General features: G+C 39.1%; 1 protein-coding gene across 2 annotated transcripts in view; it reads left to right on the forward strand.

The window, feature by feature from the left end:
- PDGFD (platelet derived growth factor D) overlaps nt 1–12,075 on the forward strand; it is a 293,702-nt gene extending 281,627 nt beyond the window's left edge. For both annotated transcript variants that reach the window (XM_006150078.3, XM_006150079.3), the window contains exon 7: nt 9,352–12,075. In XM_006150078.3, coding sequence (XP_006150140.1) covers nt 9,352–9,477 — 126 coding nt within the window. In that variant the 3' untranslated portion in view covers nt 9,478–12,075. The remainder of the gene's footprint in view (nt 1–9,351) is intronic.
- Nucleotides 12,076–14,776: the final 2,701 nt, after the last annotated feature.

Here is a 14,776-nt window from a genome sequence, read left to right on the forward strand (position 1 = left end):
CAAGAAAATCTCTCCAATTGTTTTTCTGGAAACAACATTTCTAGAGCTTGTCAAGGGTCTTCCTGCCTCATTCCACTTCTATATCATGATGGAGACCATGAGTCAGGCATTTCCTGTATTTTTCCAGTAAGAGAGAGGGCAATGGAAAATGGGTAGTCCTAGAAGGAAGAAGATGTGGGTTCTGTTCCCAGCTCAGCCAATGGGCAGGTAACCAAGGGCCAGCCACTTAAAACTTTCCAGGGCCTTGCTTTCCTAACTTAATCCCCACAATCAAATGCGACTTTGCATTTCCAGACAGACCTGCAATTAGCTGCTGCACTTTATCCTACCCTCAAAACCTTATCTTACTGAAATTTTGTAAGGAATGTAAACAAATTGGTGACTGAAGTGCAAAAACAATAAAGATAGGATCTGGAACAGTTCCTGTTTATAGAGCGCTCATAAATGTTCATTCACTTCTGTCGGTAATGGTGATAACACCTATGCTTCTACCACCTGAGGATCCCTGGTGAATGAAGGCACTTGAAGACGTTAAAGCTCAGAATAGATGTGGGTAGAGTTATTTGGAGAGCATAGTCTGCTATCTCAGTTCTGGCTACCTTTCAGATGACTGGCTTGCTGAATGAATGGACTATGCCATTAAGCACAACAAAACGTGTACATCCTTTCTCTTCTCCAAATAGCTTCACATTAGGCCATCCTAACAAACCGTAGCAAACTACATGGGGCAAGATACTCCTCACTCAGACATGGGCCATTTGTGTCATGAATGAGACCCAGTTCTCATGTCATTCTTGGAAAGTTAGTGCCCCTCCAGACTTCCATCACGGGTTGTTTTGTGGTCTTTTTTTGGGGGGCAGCAGGAGGTTGGCATGGGCATGTAGATTTGTCAGAAAAAGAGACACGGAAAGTGAGAAATCACCCCCCACCCCCACCCCCCACTGTTAGTGGAGGAGATGGCTATACTGCAATTCCTCCTTCTCCTTTTTCTTCTCAAGATTTTGGGTATACATGCACATGTGTCCAGCCTGATTTTCAAGCCACCTGGTCTGGGACTCAAACTGTGATTGACCATGGGAATCAGTACCTTCACCACCACCTGCTGGTCCCCATATGTTTTCTGGAATGGGTAGTAGTCATTCCTCCTCTGAGGTGCTGTCCAAAGCTAATTATTCATTTCATAAAGTTAGAACTGTAGCTAATACACCCTATAGTAACCCTAGACCACTTAGAGAAAACTTCTATTAGAAGGAAACATCCACAGGGGTCAGACAGTGGCACAGCAGTAATGCCACACTCTGCTAGGCTGACCCACCTAGAAAGGTTTCAGTTTTGCTTGGGGAGTCCACCCTGAACATGCCAAGCATGTGTGAGTCCATGATCCGGGGCTGGCTAGGGGTGGATTATGGCCTGAAGAGCCTGTTGAAGGAGCTCTTTCTTGATCTCTCTCTCTCTTTCTCACTCACTCATGAAAAAAATGATAATAATAATACATTTAAAAAAAGATGAATATCTACAGATGTCAAAATTGTGTTTTCAAATTCCATGAGCATATTCTTTTCTTTTTGGAGAGATTTTTTCTTCTTTATTTTTGGAGAGGTTTTTGCTATAGGGCGTGTAAGCTCGCCAGAAAGACAGAGAGAGACAGAGAGACAGAAAGCAAGAAATCACCCCCCGGGGGGATGGCCACACCACAATCCCTTCTTCTTCATTCTCCTCTTGGGATCTTGAGCACACATGCACACGCACACGGCATGAGTTTTGCTATAGGGTGCGTGCACTCGCCAGAAAGAGAGACAGAAAGTGAGAAATCGCCCCCTATACGGCCCGTCCCTGGTTTTTTTTGTTTCTCCTCCATTCTCCTCTTGGGATCTTGGGTACACATGCACATGCGCCCAGTGTGAGTTTAAACCACTGGGTTCGGTACTCGAACTGCAGTCAACTACATGGGAGTCCAGCTACATTGCCATTACGTCATCTGCTGGTCCCTTCCATGAGCATTTTTTAAACCCTTGCTATACCCCAGCCTTTTACTGCCTTTAAACTTCAATTCTCAGCATTGTTTGTTTCTGAGCTGTTTGTCATTTCTGTCTTTCTTCTTTGGTTTATATTAATTATTTATTTTGCATTCATTCTCTGAACATCATCACAACATACAGGATGCAGTTTCCCATCCAGAATACACTGTATAGTGGCTTAGTCATAGATGCGATCATCACAAATATTTTTCCATTTCTTGTTTCTTATGTCTTTCTCACTGAGTGTCATGTATCAGGACTTGCTGTCATTCCTGTTACACTATGCTCAGCCTCTGCTATGACTGTGGCTTACAGGGTGCGTAATCACCCAGCTAGAAAAATAGTACATTACCCTGTTCTCAAAATACTTTTTCCTACTTAGACTTTAGAATAATTCACTACCTTGGGCGGGCAGGTGGTATGGTGGATAAGGGGCTGGACTTCCACGTGGCTGACCACTGTTTGAGTCCCAGACCTGGCAGCTTGCTTTCTCACTTTTCCTTTCTGTTTCTCTTTAGTCAAATTAAAAATAATAATAATAATAACAAATGAAATTAGATAAATAATTCTTTTGTAAAGGAATAATTTACTACCATCCTTTAAAATCTTTGATTATATATACATTTTATATAGCACATAAGCATGAAAAAGTCAAAATAGATGCAAAAATAAAAAGCTTTTTTTCCCTTAAGACACTGCATCTGAAAAAGAAAAAAGAAAAAAAAAAACACATACGCAGACTGAATAAAAGACTGCTTTAAAAGTTGGGTAGAATCTTAAATAAACTCTTAATGATTCAGGTTTATGTGATACGTTTGTCCTGAAATATGTACTTGTGTTCCTGTGTCAGCCATTAATTTGAGAACTGTTACAGGGCCTTAACAACCTTTTTTTATATTCCAAATAAACAAGAACCCAACTCAGCAAATGGCTTTTCTGCCTGTTATTGTTTTATTAGCGTAATGGCTTCATGGCGATGATTCATTCAGTGGTTTATTGGCAACATGGTGAGTAACTATAGTTCAGTATCTTTTGTGATGTGGTAATTTGCAAAACTGAGCATCTTTGATTTTTGGAGGGGTATGAAAGACCAAGCGGCTCAGTCACTCTTCCTTTAGTAAAAGGCAAGTTTTCCTGGCTTCAGGTGACTTCCAGTCGGTAGAGAGAAGTCTGGAACATACAGGATGCAGTTTCCCATCCAGAATACACTGTATAGTGGCTTAGTCATAGATGCGATCATCACAAATATTTTTCCATTTCTTGTTTCTTATGTCTTTCTCACTGAGTGTCATGTATCAGGACTTGCTGTCATTCCTGTTACACTATGCTCAGCCTCTGCTATGACTGTGGCTTACAGGGTGCGTAATCACCCAGCTAGAAAAATAGTACATTACCCTGTTCTCAAAATACTTTTTCCTACTTAGACTTTAGAATAATTCACTACCTTGGGCGGGCAGGTGGTATGGTGGATAAGGGGCTGGACTTCCACGTGGCTGACCACTGTTTGAGTCCCAGACCTGGCAGCTTGCTTTCTCACTTTTCCTTTCTGTTTCTCTTTAGTCAAATTAAAAATAATAATAATAATAACAAATGAAATTAGATAAATAATTCTTTTGTAAAGGAATAATTTACTACCATCCTTTAAAATCTTTGATTATATATACATTTTATATAGCACATAAGCATGAAAAAGTCAAAATAGATGCAAAAATAAAAAGCTTTTTTTCCCTTAAGACACTGCATCTGAAAAAGAAAAAAGAAAAAAAAAAAACACATACGCAGACTGAATAAAAGACTGCTTTAAAAGTTGGGTAGAATCTTAAATAAACTCTTAATGATTCAGGTTTATGTGATACGTTTGTCCTGAAATATGTACTTGTGTTCCTGTGTCAGCCATTAATTTGAGAACTGTTACAGGGCCTTAACAACCTTTTTTTATATTCCAAATAAACAAGAACCCAACTCAGCAAATGGCTTTTCTGCCTGTTATTGTTTTATTAGCGTAATGGCTTCATGGCGATGATTCATTCAGTGGTTTATTGGCAACATGGTGAGTAACTATAGTTCAGTATCTTTTGTGATGTGGTAATTTGCAAAACTGAGCATCTTTGATTTTTGGAGGGGTATGAAAGACCAAGCGGCTCAGTCACTCTTCCTTTAGTAAAAGGCAAGTTTTCCTGGCTTCAGGTGACTTCCAGTCGGTAGAGAGAAGTCTGGGCTTTCCATTTCCACCCGTAGCTAAGCAGTGGCTGGCTGCCCCTCACTGGACTTGCATTTTCTTGCTTGTGCTTGTAGCTGTGAACCACAGCGTGGAAAATGGGGAAGCACTTTGTGATGTGAGCTCCTAGTCAGTGTCCTTCAGCTGCTGTAATTAATTCAGCACTTCATCCCTTTAGAGGTGATCAGATAACCCCTAGCCAGCCAGTTTGCTTTCTCAGATAAAGGCTTTTCATTTTCCTTTTAACTTTCCAAGCTCTCTCCAATCAGCCTTGCTTTCTTCTTCCTTTCAATGCTGTGTACCTGGACCTAAGACTATTACATGGTCTGAGAGCTTTGAACATCAGTGCTGTGATCAGCCACGAAAGCAGTCCAATTTCCACTCTGTTCAAATAGTGCTTTCCTGTCTTGTCTGGGAAAAGTGTCTGCCAGTTCATATTTTTTTTTCTTCTTATCAGCAAAACACATATATACTGTGCTCGCATTGCTTAATATAAAACAGGGAGAATCCCTAAACAATCGGAAGACCAGTTAGAAAAACTGCCCAGGCTTCTGTTCTCATCCCAAAGCACACACTTCTGTTTGCCATCAAATGAGAAAGCAAATCGACACAGCACTGATTTTACGGATGTCGGTGATTGAAAATTATTAGACCTTAATAATGGCCTTCTTTAAACAAATAGTATTTATCATATGCCCAACTTCTTAGGAATTATTTCTCTCCCCTGCAGTCCCCAACCCTGATATCTGGTTTACATGCAGATAGTCTTGAATAATAGTGACTAATTCATGTTAGATTGTTGGCAAATGAGTAGGGATCCACTTCCAACTCTTTCCAATTCACTCTTACTAAATACGGCATCGTAAGGTTTCTGTATCTGTCATGGGCAGGGCTGTTTGATATCCCCAAAGTAGTACATTTGCATGTGTTATGTATTTTTTCATGGAGAAGCAACATCTTTTCTGTTCTTTTTTATCATTTTTTTAAAAAAATTTTATACATTTAACTACTATACATCACTTTGCTTGTAAGTTGAATTTATCCAACATGAATACACTTTATATCAGTCCAGTTGAGGATACAAAACACATTATCAACAACAGATAATAATTCATTTCTGTGTCCCATTAATGTCTTGCCTCTCTCACCCTTCCTCCCTCTTCTCTCATCCTCTTCCCACATTGCCTTCCAAATCTATAACTATTTTTAATGCTTCTATGTCCTCAAATCTCTCAATTTCTACCATAGAGTGTGGACGGTTAGTATGTCGAGTGGGAACATACAATGTCTCTCTTTCATAGCCTGGCTTGCTTCACTCAACACTAAATCTTCCATATTTGTCCACTTTCTATCAAATGCCAGGGTCTTGTTTTTTATGGCTGAGTAGTATTCCATAGAGTATATATGCCACGTTTTTCCAATCCGTTCATTTGTTTGTGGACATTTGGGTTGGTTCCATGTCTTAGCAATTGTGAATAATGCCACAATAAACATATGTGCAAGCACTTCACATCTTTTCTAAATTTTTTGCCAAAGTTTTAGTATTTAATAATTAATAATACAACTAACCAAGGCCTGAAATGTGAAGATAATATGTTCAAGACACTGGGGGGAGGGGTCACTCTTTAAACTCACTATGTACTACGTGGTTAAGAATGCATACTTTATAATGTAAAACCTGTCTACACATAGTGGTTAGCTCAGAAAGCCAGCTGGTCTCTCCTTGGTGTTCCAGAATTCGATGTGAATTATTAGCCACATTCAACCCTTCTGTGTGGCAGGTATCTTGTTTTCACCTTCTAGTTCTTCCACCCCAGCCTGTGTCATGAGGTTGGTGATGTTTCTCTCCAGGTCATCAATGCAACTACTCCTATCATCAGTTCTTCCAATGATCTGGTTGGACATTGTCTAAAATTTATCTTGCATCTGTTGCAAGAGAATCTGCTCCACAGAGGTCAGGTCCTACACGGTCTTGGATTGGTCTCAGCCATCTTCCCAGTGCCCAGCTGGGTGGTGGTTTCTCAGACCTTCACCTACCAATTTTCTATAGGTCCCTTGCAGGAGAGAACATGGGAGTTGAAAAAGGCAAATATCTTCATAACTCTGCTCTCAGTTCTTTAAATTTTACTCTAAAATTGTGAAAGGATTGAAATGAGCCCAAAGCATGGGCCACTTTGTTGTGGCCTCTCCCCTGTCTTACTTACCTATTTCATTTTGCCTCCTGTGTTTATGTGAGATTGGGATTGAGGAGATATACGGAGGAAGCCCAAGGAGAGAACATGACATTCCCATCCTGCATTGGTGACCAGATGTATTTCTTTAGCAGCCACTATGTTCCCAACATGCTGTTGAGATGTATAAACAAAAGTCTGTGGAGCCAGCAGGTGGCATAGTGGTTAAGGTGCTAGACTCTCACATAGTTGACTGCAGTTTGAGTCCCAGACCCAGTGATTTGAAACATGCTGAGCACCTATGCATGTGTGCCCCAAATCCTGAAAGGATGATAGAGGACAATTGCAGAGTGGCTAACCCCTCACTGAGGGGCTTTCTGTCTCTCTGGTAAGCACACACACCCAGTAGCAAAAATCTCTCTCAAAAAACGTTTAGAATTCATGGGTACGCACATGACCTGGACCACATGGAGTCAAATTCAGGTTCAACCATTAACAAGCTCCACGATCTTGAGCAAGTAGCTTAATCTCTCTCTTTTGTTAACTATAAACTGAACCAGAAATGTACCTATCTCATAGTGCTTCAGCGAAGTCCAGATACTTGAATATTTACAAAGCCACTTATAGCACTTAATAATGTTTCTGATTGTTTTCGCTATTCTTGCCCTCAAAGCTCTTGTCCAATTACTAGAGGGCATTGATAAATGATTAGAAATCAAATCATATGATGCATATTGAATGAGTAGAATTGTAGGAGAAAACAATAATAATATAACCTATCAAGACTGGCATATAGTCTAGCTTTACCAATATTAAATATATTTGATTCTTTATGCCTCCCTCATGAACACTCTTAGGATGTTCCTCCCCCTACCCCCATTTTTCACTCACAGTTCTTTTGAAACTTTGCTACACATTGGACTCTATGTTACATCAGGGGTTAGCAGAGTCCAGGAGCCCCAGTTTGACTGGACATTGAATAAATGTTGTGTTTTATTTTCTGACTAGTCAGAAGTCCCATGGAACAGCATGGCTAACTGCTAAGCGAAAGGGAGTGTGCGCAAGGTGGGCTATGAGTGCAGACCACCCTAGCTATATCTTTCCTAGGTTTGGTGAGGATGAGAAAATTGCTGGGAATACAATTCATAGTAAAGAATTATAGAGATGCCATGAATGGTTACATAGATGTTAAATCAAATTTTCTCCATCTAACATTTATCTAGGACAGAATTGCAGTGAGCAAAGCATAACGAGCTCCTATGCCAGTCTGGATAGACCACTGAGACACAGAAGGACTCATAGGCATATTAGAAAGGCATTGGTCAAAGTATCTTGGGTGTCTAGAGGACAAAGCCCTGTTCTAGTGCAAGTCACCAGAAGACCCTGGAAGAAGTACTTATCCTTTTTTAGAAACTCAGTTGTCTAATCTGTAAAATGGGTATAATGATACCTCCTCTACTGTGTGGAAGGTGTGAGAGAAATAACAAGGGTCTGTACAAATTCTTTAAAGACTGTGCAATGCTGTAGAAGTGTACAGTGGTGTCATCAAGTAAAATAGAACAAATAAAAAATGAAAGCTAATAGGAATCTAAGGACATAAGGAAAAGAAGCAATTAACTTACTACATAATATATTTTAAAACAATGAGGTAATGTTACCAAGTATTTTTCTATGGTATGGCTAATCTTTGACTCAATGAAGGCCACAGTAGGAAAGGAAAATTACCTTCTACTCAAGCTACTAATTTAAGAAATTATATTAAATGTCCTAATTAAAAAGGACATAGTTACCGATTTAAGAAGTGCTATATTGGAGGCCAGCAAGTGGCACTAGACGCCCACATGACTGATCACTATTCAAGTCCTTTACCCAGCGGCTTGAAACTCACACTGGGTGCATGTATGTGCATGCTCAAAATCCCAAGAGGAAAATGGAGAAGGGATTGCAGCATGACCACCCCCCTCCAAGAGATGAGTTCTCTCTTTCTGTCTCTGTTTCTTTCTCTCTGTTATCCCCCCTCCAGGAAATGAGTTCTCTCTTTCTGTCTCTGTTTCTCTCTTTCTCTCTAATGAGTGTACGTGACCTTTAGCAAAAGTCTCTTCAAAAAAAAAAAAAAAAAAGAAAAAGAAGTGCTTTGCTGATACACAGATATTAAAGTGCAAAAATGTTAGTGGAGCCTGATCTATTTTCAGCTCTAAAGGGTATATATTATATTTTAACAAATATATAAGGTTATAAATATTTTCATTTACTCATGGTCACCAATGACCTTCACCAGGGCACAATGTTTTACATCAAGGAAACATTTAGGCATACCAGCATGCTATGTGTCTTCTTTACTCATTCTCTGTCTATGTTGATATGCTAAGCATTGTATTCATGTATAATACATGCTTTGAGAATCTTTTTGATAGTATTTGGGACAGCACTCCAAATCAGACCTTTAGAAAAGTATCAGTATATAACATACTAAAACAATCTTGATACTGCAGGTAGGTAGTACTAGGGCATTACCCTGGGATCAGTGGACTCCTCCACTTCAGGGAATTGATATTTGTGTATAAAAATATTTTCGCATGTACATTATAACAGCAGTATAGAAGCCCACCGTTTTCATTGAACTTCCAAAGAATTAAGAATTGTTAGGGGCCAGCAAGTGGCATGGTGGTTAAAGCACTGGAATCCCACATGACTGACCGCAGTTTGAGTCCTAGACCTGGTGACTCCAGTGACTTGCTTTCTCTCTCTCTCTCTTTCATGCCCTATTGCAAATTTTAAGAATAACAACAATAATAAATAAAATAAATTCTTTTTAAAAAAAGATCAATTGGCTGTATGTTTATGTGTTTTAAAAAAGAACCAATTGTTACAAAGGGAAAGTATGTGGTATCTGGCTGTTTTAACCCCAAGGGCTTTCTAACAGGAAATATGCTTCTTGTCCTAGGTATTAAAGTTTGAGCCTGGCAATTTCAAGAGGAGAGGCAAAGCCAAGAACATGGCTCTCGTGGACATCCAGTTGGATCACCATGAGCGGTGTGATTGTATCTGCAGCTCAAGACCACCTCGATAAAAGAATGTGCACATATTTACATTCAGCATGAACGCACCTACAGGTGCTTAGGTGAAGGGTAGGGTATGAGACCGTTTTCTCACCAGCAACTGGTTACTACTAGCCTGAAATGCAATGAACACAAGAGGTTGCTGAGTTTCAAGCTAGCTTTGTTAGTCCCACAGCAAGTAGAAAGGTATATCATCAACTTCTACATGTAAGAATATAGGACTGCATTTAATAATAGTGTCTGAGGAAATACACACACACAGATTTATATATATACATATATACATATATGTATATATATATCATCTCTTCATGTCTTTGTGTAAATAGATCAAATGGTTTATTCAGTATATATAGCCAGGTACATCAGAACTTACATATGGTTGAGTTATTTAGACCCTTTAAAATCTCTTGACACATTAAAGGACTAGTTAGACATATGAAACACACAAAATATACATTAAATGTTTCAAACATGAAGCAGATTAAATATATGAAAATTTGGAAGGTGAATTCATTTTCAAATTTTGAATCATGAAACACTTTTAGATCTTGTTCTCTTAAAGAAAAACTTGTATATTACAAACTAAAAGATGAGCTTTTCTTATGTATACATCTTAGTTGATTATAAAAAGGAAAAATGTGGTTTCTAGAGAAAAAGCAATTATGAACCCTGTTTTTCTACAAGATATACTAACACTTACCTATGTAGATAATTATCTGTCTCTAAAACCATGCCATAATAGTAGAGGTGCTTTAGAAATTAAGTCATTAAGCCTTCTTTTTTATGCATTTTGCTGAGGCATGCTAATTCATTTAACACTTGTCTCAAAAAAATTACTGAGAAGGTTTATTTTGATAATTCTATGAAAGACAGTATATAAACTGTAGCAGAATTTTGAATTTTTTTCCCCAAAGCCTGTCTACAAAGCAAATTCTTTCAAGAATGGTGTGCAGAATCTGTATGAACCTTTCAAAATGGTGTCCACTGGAAGGTTTAGGAAGTTGCAAGTAGAAAAAAGTATACATTGGAAATTGCCATAACTGGAAATGAGAATATTAGTAGCAGAAATTAGAATATTTGATAAGATCCATGTTTAATAATGAATTCAAACTCTCCAGACTATGCCAGTTAATTTTATGTACCTTGCTTTTGTGTTCCTATCTTTTTGATGCTCTTTGACATGTAGACATGGATTTACAATGACATTTTATATTTAATCCATCATGGATTATTTATAGGCAAAAAGCTTTTGTGCAGTAATAAAACCACCAAATTTTATTGATGTAAATCCCTAAACACGTACTCACCATCTTGAATTCCTGTTTCTGAACCAAATGAAATAAGATCTGGGGCTTCTGGTGTGTTCTCAATCTATGGAGCTCGTTCTGAGAAGCCAACTGTAAATTGTAGGAGCACACATTTGTCCCTGCTCTCCTCCAGAAAACTATTTTGCATCTGTTATTGGTATTTAGAGTAATTTTTCCTCCCTGGCTCCTTCATGTCTATTTTAACAGAAACTGATTCCAGGAGTAGGAAGTGACTCATTATTCTCCAAAGCAAGACTCTTAAGACAGCAACACTGAAACCCAGATAACTCAGAAACTACTCTTGAAGAGCTACATTTTTCTTCCTGCTTTGAAAGTAGAAAGGAGATCCAATTTCTTCCATGAGTCCAGGGCCTTACTGACTACAAGTTTGCTGAGAGTTACGTGATTGCCTGGGTAAGTCCCAGTGTCAGATGAGTGGCCTAATGAACTTGGATTTGTAAGATCGGTAGTCCTAGGTCCAAATTCTCCACTCTCTGTAAGTAGCTCAGGTCTTCTCAGATCTTTGAGATGAAAGGCCTGCCTATGTATATTGAAGATGTACTTTCTGAAACATCCTTGAAAGTGTCCAGTGTTTTACTCAGGGAGTGAGTAGTAAAATTAAATACTCTATTGTTTGGTTCTCTAAAATCAAGAGCACAGTCAGAAATAGCCCATGTAGACAGTAATACTCAGGAACCTTTCTTCCCTTTCATGGCCACTTGCACATTTCCTTCAAAAACATTGACTTCCTGGACCCAAGTCAAACTGTGGGGAACATCTCTCGGGCTTGCACAGCTCACATGGTGGCTGTAAATATGAAAAATTAGAGTGCTCTACCCAATTTTCAATAAACCTTCCAGGCTACAATAAGCAGGATGGTTTTCAGTTAAAGCCTTATCTGTACTTTTTATTTATTAGGTGAAATATAAGCAGGCATATTCACTCACTTTTCTTTTTCTTTCCTGAGTGTTTTAGTAAAACTTCTCCCTTGGTTATCTATTATCTATTGCACTCCCAACATGTAGCCAATAAATCTGTTTCATTGCCATCAAAGGAATAAAAAGCTCACTGTACAAATTACATTTCAAAACAAACCCTAATAAATCCACATTTCTGCATGGCTCACTCACCTGGAATAATGCCTTTCATTCAATATGTTCTTATAGGGCAGAACACTTTCATAAATAGAGGGTTTTTTAATTTTTTTTGTCATATCGGTAACATGCAGCTTTTTCCTCTCATAGCACTTCCTATGGCAAATGTAATATGCCTCTTATCTTCATGAAAAATAAATATTGCTTTTGAACAAAACTACTCCATTATTTAGTACTCAATTGCAGTTTTAAAAGGTGCACAGTGTTACAAACTTATTTCGCAAATTCATCCAGCTGTTGGAAATGACAAGATTGGCTGGTAGATTGTGAGGGCGTTTTACAATGGCTGACAGAGCAAACTCCTTGCTCCCACATGGCAGGCTCCTGCTCTGTGCCTGTCCTACGGCCTCGCAGCGATATGGAGCTGGGTTATGTCACTTCTAGCTGCCGTTGCTGCTTCTTTGACTGTTTCTCCACAGGCTTTTAAGGAATTGGGATCTCCCCTGATGTTCCCCACGTAATGAAGTTTGCATCCTCTCTTTCCTGGGGCCCGAAAGCAACATCATCACAGCCCAGTTCTCTTTGCCTCCTCTTGCTCCTTGTCCTGTTACTTGGACACCTCAGCTCGTAATTCTGTGATATCAATTCAGGGAGACCAGTTCAGGGGTCACACTCTTAGAGCATTTGGTTTATGACTAGTGAAGGGGCGCAGAGCCGAGAGAGCTCTTACAGCTGCAAGAATTGTTGCTTTCACTTATAGATTAGTCTTTATCATCATCCTACTGGAGACAGGATAGCAGCTGCAGAGTTAGGTGAATCTCTGCCGTTTTAGTGGTTGTAGGTTGCTTGGGGGATCGCCATAGAGAAGTATATTCTATTGTCAAGAATCAATTTTACCATTGAAAGTACTGGCTAGTGGGGACCAGCGGTTAGCGTAATGGCTATGTCGCTTGACTCCCATGTAGTTGACCGTGGTTTGCATCCCGGACCTGGTGGCTTAAAACTCACGCCAGGCGCGTGTGCGTGCGTGTCCAAGATCCTGAGAGGAGAACGAAGAAGGGATTGCGGTGTGGCCATCCCCCTGGGGGATGATTTCTCACTTTCTGTCTCTCTGTCTCTCTCTGTCTGTCTCTGTCTGTCTGGCAAGCGCCCTCGCCCTATAGCAAAAAAAAACTCTCAAAAAAAAAAAAAGTACTGGCTAGTGTATGAGTCAGAGGAGTATAGATGAGGAATGGGAAAAAGAGTCAATAATTCTGTGCATAATAGTTAACTTAGTAACGTAGGTTTTTATGAAAAATTGTAATAGCCATGTATGTAAACAACATTTAATGTGACTACGTTAATAATTTTATTTCCTAAAATGTGCATATGTCCAGTTGTACTCTAAGAATAACTCGACAGATGTCCAAGTCATTCATATTCTCCTAGGGTTCTCTGGTAGGCCATTACATTAAAATGCACAGATTTGTATTCATGCCTGAAGTCCTAGGAAATATACTTTAGTTTTTTGACATCACTGATCAATTATGCTGGAAGATAGAGTATTTATAATTCATTGATTTTATTGACATTTCACTCAAATTTGAAAGATCAAGTTAAAGACTATATAGGCCTCTACTAAACTTAACATAGCACACAGAGATATCTCACAAAGAAAATAAGTAGACATCAACTGTGGATGAGTAACTGATCACTTAATTTTTTTGTTTTGTTTTGTTTTTTTTTTGAGAGGTTTTTCACTATAGGGCGCGTGTGCTCACCAGACAGACAGAGAGAGACAGAGAGACAGAAAGCGAGAAATCACCCCCCCCCAGGGGGGATGGCCACGCCGCAATCCCTTCTCATCCATTCTCCTCTTGGGATCTTGGGCACACACGCACACCCGCCGCACCGGGCATGAGTTTTAATCCACCGGGTCCAGGACGTGAACCGCGGTCGACTACGTGGGAGTCCAGCGACATAGCCATTACGCTAACTGCTGGTCCCACTGATCACTTAATTTTAAGACTTTATATTTTCTCTTAAGGTTTTATTTCAAAATGTTGCAAATTAATTTGTATCTTTTCAAATAAATTTCATAACTATAAAGATGTCTAAGAATTTCTCAAATAAGAAGAGTCGAGCTAAGACCATAATCAAGGTTAATGTACTCAGCACATCAAGTTATGGACCAAGAAATCACCATTTTCTAACAAAATCATTTGACCTTTAATTATTTTAAATTCTTTGATTAGTGGTTGCTAGGTTTTGTGGCCAGAAATCAAATGTTAAAGCATTCTTGGATTCAATATATCTTTGGGAAGACATGGGAAGGGGGTGACTAAATGCGTAGTTCCCCAAGGGAATAATTAATAAGGTAAAACTGTCAACTGTTTTAAGAAATTTCTGCTTGAGAGTTGAACACATCAAGTCAGTATTTCCTGGTGTTGTCCATCTTGGCACAAACTTCAGAATATATGTCAGATATTTATTGACTTGTATCAAAGGAAATTTAGCCACAAGGAGGGGAAAACTGACTAAATATTTCATTCATTCAGCAATGAATGTATTAAAACACACTATGTATCAGGCGTGCTTTGGGATTCAGACTACAAGTAAGATCCACAAGAGAGGATAAAACTGGAGGAAGCTGCTCTGGTAGGATAAACGGAAAGAGAAAAGATCTCCCATCAAAAATGCATAAGGTAAATGGGGGCCGTTCAAAGTGGCAGAAAGGGAAGGAAAGGAAAGGCATCTGTGGCAGAACAACTAGTAGTATGTTTGAAAATAATAACCAGCTGACATCACACCAACTCTTGCTCGAGTAGCTAGTAAAGGAGTTTAGACTTTCATATGTAGGAGAGAAAGTCACGGGGACTCATGAGCATGATGAGGGCTCTGTCACAGGGCACCAGATGTGAGATGGC

Source organism: Tupaia chinensis, unplaced genomic scaffold (genome assembly GCF_000334495.1).
Source record: "Tupaia chinensis unplaced genomic scaffold, TupChi_1.0 Scaffold000276_1, whole genome shotgun sequence".
Taxonomy (NCBI): domain Eukaryota; kingdom Metazoa; phylum Chordata; class Mammalia; order Scandentia; family Tupaiidae; genus Tupaia; species Tupaia belangeri.